At 40.0% G+C, this 15,933-nt stretch overlaps 1 protein-coding gene across 2 annotated transcripts in view; it reads left to right on the top strand.

Annotated features, from left to right (window-relative positions):
* The window catches only part of LOC134347658 (thioredoxin domain-containing protein 6-like), a 79,092-nt gene extending 73,278 nt beyond the window's left edge, over positions 1–5,814 (top strand). For both annotated transcript variants that reach the window (XM_063050027.1, XM_063050026.1), the window contains one exon: positions 3,309–5,814. In XM_063050027.1, the coding sequence (XP_062906097.1) occupies positions 3,309–3,418 (110 nt within the window). In that variant the 3' untranslated portion in view covers positions 3,419–5,814. The remainder of the gene's footprint in view (positions 1–3,308) is intronic.
* The last annotated feature ends 10,119 nt before the right edge of the window (positions 5,815–15,933 follow it).

Below are 15,933 nucleotides of genomic sequence, written 5' to 3'. Positions count from 1 at the left end.
GAAGGATATTAATGTTGCCATATCTGTCTAGTTTAAATAGTTTAATTAGTTGCTTCTCACTCATTGATTAGGCTTATTTATGAGGAGTAATTACTACTGTGAAGTAGTAGACTTGAGTATAGACTTTTAGATGTGGAACCAGATCCCAACTTTGTCAAGTTAGTTAGGGCGAAAACATGAAAACTTTTCAACATGCTGACCTAATGATATTTTCTGTAGCGTGTACTGAAAATACTACTCTCTATTGATTAATCATTGCTAATTATTAGCAACACATAGATTTTACATGAGTGTGATGGAAAGATAATTCACTCCTCTTCATCCTTCAGACAAAATAACGTCTGATAGAGGGTCTTTGACTTGAAAGTTCAACTCTGTTTCTCATCCTACAGGTTTGCCCTCTCCTGTTGAGTAATTTCAGCATTTTCTGTTTAGCTGTGGATTTCCAGCATCTGCAGCTTGTTTGATTTCCATTCAATTCTAACATCTTGGTCAATGTTTTCAAATTCATCTCATTCTTTACGCCTTTCTATCTTGTAACCGCGCGGAATTGCTGCAATATTTTTCTGAGATGTTTGTTCCTAGTATAGTTATATATAAAATGCTGGTGCATATACAATCAGTGGCCAATTTATTAGGAACCTCTTGTTACCTCCTGTACTTAATAAAGTGGCCACTGAGTGTATATTCCTGGTCTTCTGCTGCTGTAGCCGATTCACTTCAAGGTTCGACATGTTGTGCATTCAGAGATGCTCTTCCGCACACCATTGTTGTAACGTGTGGTTATATGCGTTCCTGTTGCCTGCCTGCCAGCTCAAAACAGTCTACCCATTCTCCTCTGACATAGAAACATAGAAAACCTACAGCTCAATACAGGCCCTTTGGCCCACAAAGTTGTGCTGAACATGTCCTTATCTTGGAAATTAGTAGACTTCCCCATAGCCCTCTATTTTTCTAAGCTCCATGTACCTATCCAAAAGTCTCTTAAAAGACCCTATTGTATCCTTCTCCACCACCGTTGCCGTCAGCCCATTCCAGGCACTCACCACTCTCTGCATAAAAAACTTACCCCTGACATCTCCTCTGTACCTACTCCCTAGCACCTTAAACCTGTGTCCTCTTGTGGCAACCATTTCCGCCCCGGGAAAAAGCCTCTGACTATCCACATGATCAATGCCTCTCATCATCTTATACACCTCCATCAGGTCACCTTTCATCCTCCGTCGCTCCAAGGAGAAAAGGCCGAGTTCACTCAACCTATTCTCATAAGGCATGCTCCCCAGTCCAGGCAATATCCTTGTAAATCTCCTTTGCACCTTTTCTATGGCTTTCACATCCTTCCTGTAGTGAGGTGACCAGAACTGGGCACAGTACTCAAAGTGGGGTCTGACCAGGGTCCTCATCTCTCACAAACTATGTGATTTCATCCAAAAAACTGCTGCTCACTGGAAGTTTTTTGTTTTTGGCACCATCCTCTTTAAGTTCTAGAGACAGTTATGCACGAGAACGCCAGAAGTTCAGCAGTTTCTGAGATTCTCAAACCACCCTGTCATGCACCAACAATTATTTCACAATCAAAGTCACTTTGATTACATTTCTTCCCCATTCTGATGTTTGATCAAAAAAAAACCTATTGATCATGTCTGCATATTTTTATGCATTAAGTTGTTGCCACATGATTGGCAGATTAGTTATTTGCAGTAACGAGCAGGTGTACAGTGTACCTAATAAGGTGGCCATTGAGAGCATAATCAAAAAGCTTTACTGTCCTTAGAGAATTCAACAGTGCCTAGAGTAGTTGAGTGGGTAATAGTCTTGTCTGATTCTGAATAACACAAACCATTGAAGTCAATCTGTCCTATAACAGTCATACATCAGAAACATAGAAAACCTACAGCTCAATACAGGCCCATAAAGTTTTGCCGAACATGTCTTTAGGGACTTAACATATTGTTAGTTTTTCTTCTACACTGAAGATGAACTCTCAGTCAGCCTCACCATGGTCCTTTCACGTGATTTGTTTAACTCCATTGCCCTTTTGAAGTACACCATAGAAAGTATTCAGTTTTCTTTATTACTGTGAAGCAGTTATGTATGGCATGTTCTGCCTGGATGGTACACAAATACATGTTTACCCCTCCCTCACTCTCCGCCATCCACAGGGATCACTCTCTCCGTGATTCCCTTGTCCATTGTCACTCCTCACTCATCTCCCTTCTGGCACTCATCCCTCCAAGTGGAAGAAGTGCTACACCTGCCCATTCATCTCCTCCCTCATTCAGGGCTCCAAATTCTCCTTCCAGGTGAAGTAACACTTTTGTTATCCAATACAGTTGGGGTCATCAACTGTATTCGGTGCTGTCGATGCAGCCTCCACTACATCAGTGAGACCAGACGTAGACTGGGAGATCATTTTGTTAAGCACCTTTGCTCCATCCACAACAAGCAGGATTTCCCCATAGCCTACCATTTTAATTCCAATCCCCATTTCCCTTCCATCACATCACTCCATGGCCTCATCTACCTCCACAATAAGGCCACACTCAGATTAGAGGAGCAACACCTCATATTCCCACAGGGTAGCCTCCAATCTAATGGTATGAACGTCAATTTCTCTAACTTCCAGTAAATGTTCCCCCTCCTCCTTCCCTCTTCTTCCATTCCCCACTCTGACTCCCCTCTTACCTCCTCTTCTCACCTGTCTATTACCACTCCCTGGTCCCCCGCCTCCTTCCCTTTCTCCCATGGCCCACTCTCCTCTCCTATCAGGTTCCTTCTACAGTCCTTTACATTTTCCACCTATCACCTCCCAGATTCTTCAACCTCCCTCACTTCACCTCCCCTCTCCTCCCCCCCACCTGGCTTCCTTTATCACCTTCTAGGGTGTACTACGTCCCACCCCACCCCCACCTCTGGCTTCTTCCTTTCCAGTCCAGATGAAGTGTCTCAGCCTGAAATGTCAACTGTTTACTCCCCCGACTGACCTGCTGAATTTCTCCAGCATTTTGTGTGTGTTACTCTGGATTTCTAGCAACTGCAGGATTTCTTGTATTTATTAACCTTATCTCTGTAATGGAAGCAAGATCAAAATGGTAATGAAAACTTCGACTCAAGTACCCAACCACATAAATGAAATTTACAACATCACACGTCCTGTATATCAGTTGTTTATTGCTCTAGCGATGAACGTGGCTTTTGGAGTTCATTGCATCTTGGTATACGGTGTGTGACAATAATAAAACAATACCAATACCGTAAGACCATTTTATGAAGGGATTAAAACAGCCTTTGCACTATCAATTTTACAGCTCCTGATGATGCTTACGCTGAGCACTTGAATATAAGCTCTCCAGATGGACCCACAGAGGAGGAGAAGGAAAATGCAGAAGGAAATAGTTCCATCAGTGATTCCATATAATCAGCAGAGAAGACATTGGCTGAAGCTGCACATATGACCCTATTACAAACAGTGCAACACAGCTCTTCAACAGCTCAGACTGACTATGGCAGTCTGATACAGCAAAAAAAGCACCTTAACACCAAAAAAATACATATATGAAATTGAAGTCTCTTTGAGGTATTTTTCTTCATCTGATTCCTCACAGAACAACGTCTATCATTAATCAACCATTACATTGTTCTCTTTTTAAGTCTGGTTTGGATAGTAACAATCCAGCTTTAATTGATAAAGGCTGATTTATTGATGACTGAAAACTTGATATGTCAGTAGGTCCAGCATACAACACTGGCTAGCATGACACGATGACAGCGCGGGGCATTCAGGGAGTCAGAGCTCAATTCTGACGCTGTTCCGTGAATAGTCCCTGTGGAATGCATGGGTTTTCCTCGGGTGCTTCGGTTTCCTCCCACAGTCCAAAGGCTGTTAATTGGTCATTGTAAATTGTCTCGTGATTAGGTTAGGGTTAATCGGGGTTGTGGGCTTACTGGGGCTTTGGCGGCTTGAAGGACTGGAAGGGCCGACTCCATGCTGTAATGCTAAATAAATAAATGACTACCATGCCTTGATTTTTTTTAAAGTCACATGATGTTGTCCTATTTAACATTATTGGTACTAATCATTCAACTTCTGTCAATTTTACTTCTATGTTTATGATCACTAGTTATTAAACTCGTCACCAGAAGGAATAGATTTTCTCTTTCCAGTGCATCAAGACCACTCAGCCTCTTGAAGAACTCCATTTTATTGCATTCTAGTCTTAGAGTCATACATCATGGAAACAGGCGCTTATTCCCAATTAATTTTCTGCTGCTCAAGATATCCTTCTGAGCAAATACAATTTGCTTGCATTTGGCCCAAATTCTTCTTTTCTATGCATCTTTTAAAAGCTGTAAATGTACCTCCCACTAGCATTTCTAGCAGCTTGTTCCACATACACATCTACTTCCTTCAAACCAATGCCTTCCGGTTTTAAACACTTACTGTGAGGAAAGGATTGTAGTCACCCACCTTACTTATATCCCTTATGAGTTAATATACTGTATCTCCGCTTAATCAATCTTAGCCTCCAAAGTTCCCGGGAAAACAGGCCTCAGCCTATCCATTTGTCAAACAGTTCTGTCCTAGCAACATTCCTGTCAATCTTTCTGTACTCTCTCTAACTTAATGACATTCTTCCTATTAGCTGGAACTGCGCAGAATATTCCAAATACAGTCTCGCCAAAGTCCTGTATAGGCCTATCATGACACTCATGACTTGTATCCAATGTGCTAATGATGAAAGCAATGTCTTCTTCACCAACTGTGTTGCCATTTTCAGGGAACTACGTACTCGTACCCTTCCTTGTTGTACAACACTCTCATGAGCCCTGCATCTATTGTGTAAGTCCTGGCTTGGTTTAACTTCCCAAGATCACACTTACCTGAGGTAAATTTCACCAGCCGCTCCTTGGCCCACTTTCCCAGTTGATCTACATCCTTTTGTAATCCTGCATAATCTTGACTACTATCCACTACACCACAGACTTCGGTAGAATTGGCAGTCTTATTGATCATACTAAATTGTAAATATGACTAAATTTGATTCTTCCACATTTTAAGGAGCATTAGCGCTGACTAACCTCTGTCAGCATCCTGCAGACCTTGCAGTAAGGCTCCTTGGAATCCTTGCTGAGGCCTTTATATCAAAAGATTAAAAAGTTTTATTTTTCACATGTACATTGAATCAAAGTGAAATGCGTCATTTTGCGTCAATGACCAACACAGTCTGAGGATTGTTCTGAGAGTAGCCTGCAAATGTCACCAAACTTCTGGTGCCTAATTAGCATGCCCAGAACTCACTAACCCTAACCCGTATATCTTTGGGATGTAGGAGGAAATTGGAGTGCTCAGAGGAAACCCATGTGGTCATGAAGAGAACATACAAATTTCTTACAGTGGTGGGAATCGAACCCTGATTGGTGATTACTGGCATTGTAAAGCAATTGCTCTAACCGCTAAGCTACTGTGCTGCCCACCTCATAAAACAAGGTGCCTAAACAACCCACGTTACTGCAGCTAACTAGCCATTGATTGGACATGCATGCACATTGGATTTAACTAAGGATGTGAAAATCACTGTCTCCTTACTCTGGTCTTTTACATCACTGAGTGTCGTAATTTACCGAAAGAAACTTTTCAAGTGTGAAGACTGAATTACAACTTCACTATGATCTATAAGGAAATGTTGTGAATGATAATGTGTGCTAATGATATTTGTAATACATATAGTTTTATCATAAAGTTATGTCAATCTAGTTACAGCAGTACAGTATACTTGAACTGAGATGTTGCCTGATTATTTAATGGATCTTGGAAAATAAATACTACCCTGCTCTAAAAATTGACTCCCATAGTATAGCATTTTGGTCTGACCGAGGACCATAAGTAAACTGATGGGGCCAAAAATTTCCTTAAGCCTTTCCGAGTCCACTGCTATGATTTCTCAGGATGTGTGATGGCACTTACTTTTATTTTTGTGAGTAGGATTCTATCACATAAATAACATTTAAGAAGCACTTGGGTAGATACATGGTAGGAAAGGTTTAGACTCTGGAGGTTTAAACTTTAGAGGGACATGGGCAAAGGGGACTAGCTTAGATGTGAGTTTTGGTCAGTTGGAAGAGTGAGGCTAAAAAACATTTTTTCAATACTATATGACATTATGAAACAACTCTGAAGTTAGAACAGAAAATGGTCAATAAGTCAGCCAGTGTCCTTGGGAAAAGAAATACTAAATGTTTGTAGTTCTGAAAGCTCATCGACCTGAAGTGCTAACTCTGTTTTGCTGTCCACGACTCTACCTGACCTGCAGTGTGTTTTCAGAATGTTCTGTTCTGGTTTCAGGTTTCCAACATCTGCAGTGCTTTGCTTTTCCTCCACATCTCTGACTCACTAGCAACAACACAACAGATGTGGCTTAATAGAAATGGGAAAAACATGAGCGAGAAAATCAAAAAGGTCATTTCCCTTGATTCTGTTTCAGATGGAGAAACAATTTAGTGAGGTTATGGTTGCAATGAAATTCAAGCAGTCAGTGATGCTGGGTCCAACCTTAGACTGATCAGCATCAGGCATTGCATATATTCCGAAGCGTGATAATGTTCCAGGAAAGATATTCCACAAATTTAACCTTAATGAGATGCGCAGTGATGATTCAATAGCTTTCTGCAATGCAATGTTGGTTTCTTGAAAATGTTTCTTCCTCTCACTGGAAGTCACTGTTGGCAAATAGTGTGCCAAATAGGGTCCTCCAGGATCTCCATCAGCACAGGTGCACCACAAGGCTGTGTGCTTAGCCCCCTCTGTACTTGCTTTATTCTTATGACGGTGAGGCTAAGCACAGCTCTGGTGCCATTAAGTTTGCTAACAAAACCACTGTTGATGGCCGAATCAAAGATGTTGACAAATCAGCGTACAGGAGGGAGATTGAAAATCTGGCTGAGTGGAGCCACAACAACAGCCTCTCATTCAATGTCAACAAGACCAAGGAACTGGTTATTGACTACAGGAGGAGGAAACTGGAGGTCCATGAGCCAGTCCTCATCGGGGGATCAGAAGTGGAGAGAGTCAGCAACTTTAAATTCCTCGGTCTTATCATTTTAAAGGATGTGTCCCGGGATCAGCACGTAAGTGTAATTATGAAGAAATCATGGCAGTGCCTTTACTTTCTTTGAAGTTTGTGAAGATTTGGCATGTCATCTAAAACTCTGACAAACTCCTATAGATGTGTAGTGGAAAGTACATTGACTGTTTGCATCACATCCTGGTATGTAAACATAAATGCACTTGAATGGAAAAGCCTACAAAAAGTAAAGCATACGGCCCAGCAACAAACAAACAAACACACACACACACACACACACACACACACACACAATGCTGGAGGAACCCAGCAGGCCAGGCAGCATCTGTGGAAAAGAGTAAACAGTCGACTCTTTGGGACGAGACTCTTCATCAGGACCTTCACCAGACCCTTAATTTTGTTGTTTGAATTTCCAGCATTTGCAGATTTTCTTGTATTTAAGCATACAGCACAGTCCATCATGGGTAAAGTCCTCCCCACCATTGAGCACATCTACAAGAAATACAGTCGCAGGAAAGCAGCATCTGCCATCTAGGCCATGCTCGCTTCTCACTGCTGCCATCAGGAAGAAGGTATGGGAGCCTCAGAACCCACACCATCAGGTTCAGGAACAGTTATCACTCCTCAACCATCAGGCAATAGTACCAAAGGGGATAACTTCACTTAGCTTCACTTGCCCCATCACTGAAATGTTCCCACCACCAATGGATTCACATTCAAAGACTCTTCATCTCATATTCTTGATATTTATTGCTTATTTATTTATTTATTTATTTATTACTATTATTATTATTATTATTATTTTTTTTTCTTTCTTTTGTATTTGCACAGCTTGTCTTTTCCACATTGGTTGTTTGTTCATCCTGCTAGGTGTGGTCTTCCAATGACTCTATCGTGTTTCTTGTAATTACTGTGAATGCCTGCAAAAAATGAACATCAGAGTTGTATATGGTGACATATATGTATTTTGATAATAAATTTACTTTGTTTAATTGTGGATCTCAAAGTAAATATCCTTTCTACTTATCTGATAGACAAATACTGTCTCTCTTTGGTTAATTCTTGATGTTTGTGTACAAACCATGAGTAACTTACTCTTAGTGACTGTCAGTAGTAGTAATGACAAAATGACCATCAGCAGTAGAATTGGCTCTTTCCCACAAACAGGCCGGGATGGGGAACAATTTCCACTTTCAATATCCAGGTTGAGGCATCCTGGATATGGAGTGTCAAAACAGAGGTTGTGGCATCTCCACAGGCCGAGCAAACTACACAGTGTTATCTTGTTTGCAGAACATCCTACTTACAGTGATAGAGGTCTGGGAGAAAGTTACTGTGTTACTGTGGCATCAGAGCCATAAGTTTCAATGAGAGTGCAGGAAATAGGAGCAGATATAGTCAGTGTGGGACTTTGAGATTGCTCTGTCTAAGTGACTGACCTCTTGCCTTAAGAATCTGCGGCCAGTCTTATATTGAACCTTACTAATCTTCACTTTTGTAACAATATTCTTTTCTACTCCGACCATAGGGAGTTATTCCACGTGTATTTTCATTCATGTAGAGAGAGGGAAATGCAGATCTGGCAAGATCATTGAAAAGAAAAACAGAGTCAATGTCTCAGGTCAAAGTGGGTCAGGCAGCATCTATGAAAGGGAATAAGTTATTGATATTTTGGGCTCAGACTGTCCATCATGTTCCTAGCTTTTGCTCTGTTTATTTCAGCCTCTCCAGCATGTGCAATTTCTTTTTTTAATTTTCAATTGGAAATAAGAAAGTACTGATGACAAAAAAATAAGTAAGACAAACCAGTTCCTTAGTTTCAATACAGCCTGACTTTGCTCTCAAAGCTCCTATTATTTGATACAGGCACATTCAATTCTCTTAAAGAAGCAGGGAACAGCCATATGTAATTAAATATAATAGAATCATTCGCTCTTATCCATCATGGGGTAGAAAGTACGGCTGACTGATAGACAGGAATGATGTACGTAGCCCCATAATACTGGGTACAGTCAAAGTAAAAAAAAGATAATTACTGAACTCAGCTGGAGATACTGCTGGTGGTCAATGTTGTCCAATGTAATTTTAGTAAAAAAAAAGTTATAGTACAAATAAAAACAAGGTAACAAAAGAAAATGAATCACAACACATATTCGTTAGAAGTAATTTATTCATTTGTTTTCAGGAAAAAAAGGATATACCTGTACATGTCTGCAAAAACAATGCAGTTATATTGTTTCTGATATAAAAGCCAAGAATATATGATTGTAGTACAATACAACAAGTCCAAACTGACCAGATTAATGATCTGCTCTGTAGTAAACCAATAGACCTGCTGGGTGGTGAAATAGATAATCTTGTCAGAAAATAGGGTGGCAGTACAAAGCCTAGGTTAACAAGCAGGCATTGGCTATTGACTCCAGAGTAGAATGGACAACAGCTGTACAGAATACCACAAAAACTTACACTTCATTTTGATCCACAGTATACAAGATGATAACACAATACAAGAGAATAAAACATGAAAGTACAAAACATTTACAATCAATGGTATCTTGCAGTTACAGTAGAAAATTAGAGTTAGAAACCCCAAGTGCCCCTTTTACATGTACATGTAGAGTGGATAACAGCATTTTTTATTCTGAATGAGGTTTTCTTGTGTTCACACTGAGCTTAGGCTCCCAGGAGTTACTTTTATGGTTAATGCCAAGCTCTTGAATCCACAGTGCTTTCCTGAAATAAATGGAATTAACAAAATTAATAGCTGCAGCTGGAGAGTACTGAATCTGGCTTCAGTGTGTGTTTGTGATGACAACTTAATCAACACAGTCCAACTTCATACTTACATTTGAAGATGATTCTGTTTCCTTGCTTTTCACCTATTTTAAAACATAAATGTTACACCTTTAGTATTTTGGAAATAATCCTAATTTTTGGCATCACCTCAAATATGTAATAACTATTAAAACATTTAAATGCAATCAAATCATAACTGTAGGAAGTGGCAAAAGTCAAAATGGCACAATTGAAATTTAATATTATTGTTGAAAAGTCTTCAGCAATTGCTTTGGTCTGCAGTGCAGCATGGATCAAAGCAGCCCTGGTACAAGGGGGCTGCATGGTCAGTGAATGAGCTAATGGAATTGAGGTGTTCTATCTGTAAGTCTCGATAGTGTTGATTCCTGCAATCCTGAGGAGCTGATAACTAGTATTTATTAAATGAGGAGAATATAAATATAAATGTCCTAGTTTTTGATACTATGGCCTTTGTAGGATGAAAGTGAGTGTTTTTCATGAAGCTCATTGGACAACTCAACAACCTTCCTTAAAGAATGGCAAACCCCCGAAAAACAATTGAGTATCAGTATCGTTCCCCTCCTTTTGTTGATTTTCAGACTTTATCCTGACAGATTAACCTAGAGTGGAACATGTTTGTAGTTCAGAAACAGCACATAAAATTTCCCCAAAAAAACTTACATTTGAGGAGTCTTGCAATGAGGATTCTTGCACTGATGTTTCTTCTGACATGCTATATGCCTGCATGAAAATATTGATGTATTTAGTGCCGGGCTCAATAGTAAATAAGGACCTACCAGCAAATCAAAAAATTTCAAATATTAATTGTCAATTATGGATATTATCTGTGATTCAGTAGCTCAGTTTTGGAGCAGAGAATTTCCTCACCAAATAAATGGAATTGTATAGTAGGTGATCAATACTGCCCTGGGTTCAAAGGTCAAACCAATTATGTGAACGTGCTTCTAGAACTGGTCCTTCATGATCTTCCCTTTAGAGAAGGTCCATTAATGAGATTGCATCAAGGCTGCTCTCTAGATGTCATCATTTGCAATTATTATGTCCTGTTGGTGGACAATTCACTTTGCCTTCAGTGGAAAATAAGTGTTGGAGTCAATTCAACAACCTTTGGAAGTGGTTGGAAATTAACCCCAGCCCCATCCCCACAACCTTACATTCATTTAGGAATCAAACATTAATCAAACTCTTTCCTCCTGTGCTTTGAAACGAAAGACATTGCCTTCTTGCATTCCACTCAGGCACAGTTGTACCTAGAACTTGAGATTTTATTGGTAGCAATCAAGATATAAAAGAAAATCATTAAACATCCAGTCAATACTCACATTGAATGCATCCTCTAGTGATGTCTCTTTGGGTTTGGATTCATCCTGTTTTAAAAAATGAATATTTACATCTTTAGCACAGTGTAATATTGGGACATTTTATAATTAATCTCAAGTATAAGAAAGTTTTGAACTGTATAACTGCGTGGTTACCTCAAAACTGATTTCACTTGATTCTAATGAGTAACTCTCGCTGTCAACTGTCTTCAACCCATCACACTCCACGTCAACATAAACCACTTTATCAGCAAAATATTCCACGTGGCTTCTGCAAAAACCCCTCTCCTGTCAAAATTAAGAATATTGATTTATGTAAGCATAGAATTGATTCCCATGGCAAAAGGGGGCAGAATTGTGCTCTACAGCCACCTGAATTCCCATCAATAGACATCCCTTAGGAGAACCATGCACACAACTCGAGAGATTGAATGAACCACTACTAGAACTAACTCAAAGGTATTTTGATATCATTGAAATCTCTTCGTATTTCCTTTGCTGTAGCTGAGTATGTATGGCTTTAATTTAATACAAGGAAGGTATTATCATCCTTGCAAGGTGAAACATCAGCATCCGTTCTTCGATTAGATAGTGGCATATAAAGGTTTCAATGCTACAACGTAATTCGGTACTTACAGCATTTGGTTTAGGATAGAAAAGACAGGCAGAGTCATCAAACTCCCATCCAGAATTTTTTGAGCAGATGGTTTCTGTCACATAGAATGTTAAATCCACATTGTACGTCAATTTGCCAGTGCGATAAATCTAAAACAAAGGAAAGCAGTTTACTGATGTATTACTGTGGTCACATATAGCTCTTAATGTCACAGGTTTTTATTTAAGTGTTTAAAGGGAATCTGAGGGTGAATCTCCTCACTCAGGGTGTGCAATAAGTTGCCAATGATGTGATAAATACAGGTTCCATTTCAACACTTTAAGATTAATTTTTTAAGTACATGGATAGGAGGGTTATGGAAAGCTATGATCCAGGTGCAGGATGATGGGACTAGACCAAATAACGGGTTGATTGTGCTCTTTGGCTCCATGGCTCTATGATTGAAGAGATACCTCCACTTATAAATTCAGAATTGTCAGCCTACATGGACAAGACACTTAGTGTTGTCCAGTTACTGAATGACCGTGATGAACCAGATAGAGAAGATGTCCAATCTGCCAGAACTTTTAATTATTGATAAAAGTTCATAAGTAGGAGGCATCTCTGGAAATCTGGAAATAATTTAGAGGAAATGAAGCACTAATCCTGAAAATATGTGAAATCCCTCCTCCAATCCAAATCTCTGAAATCAAGCAGTGATTTAGATTAGAGATTCTCAAACTGAGAATCAGCCAGCATAACGTAGTATGTATGGATAATACTTAGTAATCCGTTTATCAGAGATCATTGATATTCTTGCAGAATTTATGCAACAAAACAATGTACACACTTACATTTATCACTCCTCTCCTGGTCATACTGCAGAGGTTGGTGATCACAGTGATCTCATTCAACTTTATAACTGAGGCTCTCAGAGCTTCCTTGGTGCTTGGCACTCCTGCAGAGAGAGACGGGGGGGTGGGGGGAGTTGTAAAAAAAAGACATTCCAAGAAACTTCAGTGGATTCTTCTTACACATGGCTGAAATAAATCAGACCGAAGATCATTGCCAATAGCTCACTGCCCTCTCTAGTACCTACCTGAGCAGTGGAGGATCTGCACAGCAGTGATGGCGAGCAGGAGGGATTTCATTCTGCCTGGTGTGGAATCCCCTGGCTGGTTTCTCTGAGTGAAGGATCTGCTTCGCTCTCTTTACCTGTTGTCAGCTCACTGCCTTCAGCCTTTATATCTTGCATCTCCACCACGTTTCAACACTGACTGCTGTTTGCCCAGCATGCTGACTGTGGGCACAGGAATCAGATGAAAGGTGGGCTCTAATTATGGGCAAAGCTTCCTCCGAATTTTATCAACGTGTTTAGTTTTAGTGGGAAAGGGGTGAAATCTGGTCTTATTTATCAGATTATGTAATAATAAATAAACTAAAGAGCACAAATAATCATTTGCCATGTGTACATAGTGACACTCTCTCCACTGGGATGAACTTCTGGAATTTTTCAGTGAGGAGTTGAGCATGTTATTTGAATTATTTTTTGCATAAAAAAACATGCAGGAAAAATATTTAACTCCTGTCCTGTGGCTGTATCGAAGACTTGTCTGTAAACCATCACGTGGATGAGGTGTAAAACAAATTTCGTTTATTTCCATTTGAATTTTCCACACTTTCTCTCCATTCCTCTCCCCTGTGCTAACTCCATTCTTCTGGGTTTAGTTCATTAGCAGCAGTGGCTGACCTGTCACCATTCTTCAGGAATGAAACTACAATTAATGATTGGCTATTGATATTGAGCTCAACCAACTGAAAGACCGCTAATTGCAGTGAAAGATCTTTGAACTGTAATATTAACTTCCACAGATGTTGCTTGGCCTGCTGAGCAGTTCTTGCATCTTCAGTTTTCATTGTTCACCAATAAATGTGGGACCTCTTTGGATCCTGGACTCAAGATGTGCTTTTTCCCAAGGATCCATTCAGAATGCTTGACCTGAATTTGATATCAATATTTGCATACATTACATGAATCACCTGACGAGAATCTTACTCAGTTCTGTTAACCCCCCATAGCACAGCCATCTTGCTGCATTGTTATCTTGTGTGGGTACCAGGAGATGAATGACTATGAATAAGCCAAAAGTGATAATTCAACTGCTACATGTGTTGTTCATCTTACCATTTGGTTCTGGAAGATGTTTGTTGCATAACAGGATCGTTATGCTGAAAGCACAGATTAAAGTTTCAGAGAGAATGGAAGTTTGATGAGCAATGATATCTATACTCACATTGGTGAATTCCGTACTATAAATCCCATCATGCTTCCTGTCAGATCACACCTCTGTGAAGTGTCTTGGGAGGTTTTGTTCCGGTCCTAAGCAAATACAAGATGCTGTACCTGAGATCGGAACCATGCATTGAGTAAGAAACTCCAAAAGCCATGTTCATCAGTAGAGCAGTAAACAGCTGATATACATGACCTGTGATGTTGTAAATCTCATGTATGTGGTTGGGAATTTGAGTTGAAGGTTTCATAACCATTTTGATCTTGCTTCCATAATGGAGATAAGTTCATACAAGAGATTCTGCAGACGCTGGAAATCCAGAGCAACACACAAAAACTGCTGAAGGAACTCAGCAGGTCAGGCAGCATCTCTGGAGGGGACCAACCGGTCAATGTTATGGGCCTGGACCCTTCCTCAGGATGGAGATAGATTATTTTTTACCCTAATGAGTTGGATGTAACTCTCCCTCAATTTTTCAGTTTTTCTCAGCTCACAGTAATGATTGTAATGAAACAAAAAGATAAACTGAAGAAAATACTAGCCTTGTTCAACTCTATCTTCACTCAGGGCTCAGTCATCAGTAAATGCGAATGGTCCATACTGATATATGTCAATTGTTGGCCAGACCAAAGATGGTGACAAATCGTCAAAAAGGAGCGAGACTGAAAATCTGGTTGAATGGAGCTACAACAGCAACCTCTTACTTAATGTCAGCAAAACCAATTAGCTGATTATCAACTACAGGAGGAAGAAGCTGGAGGTTTATAACCCAGTCCTCACTCAGGGAAAGGAGGTGGAGAAGCTCACAAGCTTTAAATTCCTTGGTACCTAAAATGTCAGAAACTCTGCCTGGGACAAGCACATACATAGCTGTAAGTGTCATCACAAAGAAGGCAGGAAACCTCCTTTACTTTCTTAAAAGTTTCGATAGATTTGCCATGTCACCAAATACTATAGAGTATACTGACTGATTGCACATAGTTTGTTATGGAAACACCAATGCCCAGGAACAGAAAAGGCAACAGAAAGTGGTGGATACAGCTCAGTCCATCGCTGGCAAAGCCTCCCCCCCTCCCCCCCCATTGAGTACACTTACAAGGAGCACAGCCATAAAAAAAAGCAGTATCCATCATCAAAGAACCCCACCATCCAGCCCATTCCCCCTGCCCACTGCTATCACAGGGAAGTAGACACAGAAGTCTCAGGTGCCTCACTAGTAGGTTCAGGAACAGTTATTACCCTACAACTATCAGGCTTCTGAACTGGTGTTGTTAACTTCAGTCACCAGTACACTGAGGTAATTCTATGACCTACAGATTCACTTTCAAGGACTTGTTTTAAACTCTTGTTCTCAAAAGTATTTTTTTACCTTCTTTTGTCTTCTTTTGTACATTGGTTGTTTGCCAGTCTTTGTGCATCAACTTTTCATAAAATTCTATTGTATTTCTTCTTTCCTGTAAATGCCTGCAAGAAAATGAATCTCAAGCTATTTTACAGTAACATATATCTATTTAGAACTTTTAAATTTGCTTAGACAGGGGTCTTTGTAGTATACTTGGTGGTGCATTGCCACTTTTGTATCAATAAAGGGATACACCATTTATTATAATAATATGGTCACTGACTGTTAGAGTATCTGTGCATTGATATAATCTTGCAATTTCTACACCACCTTTTTCCCAGTACAGCAATGACCAACAGCAGAAGACATCCTTTTAAGGTGAGTGGAGGAAAGATAAGGGGAGATGTCAGATATAGGTATTTTACACAGAGAGTGTTGGGTTCCTGGAAAGCACTACAGTGGGTTGGTGGTAGAGGCTGATAAAAGA

The sequence above is a fragment of the Mobula hypostoma genome, chromosome 6, assembly GCF_963921235.1.
Source record: "Mobula hypostoma chromosome 6, sMobHyp1.1, whole genome shotgun sequence".
Classification (NCBI taxonomy): Eukaryota; Metazoa; Chordata; class Chondrichthyes; order Myliobatiformes; family Myliobatidae; genus Mobula; species Mobula hypostoma.
The sequence above is the reverse complement of the archived record's forward strand: the minus strand, read 5'-3'. Positions and strand labels throughout refer to the sequence as shown.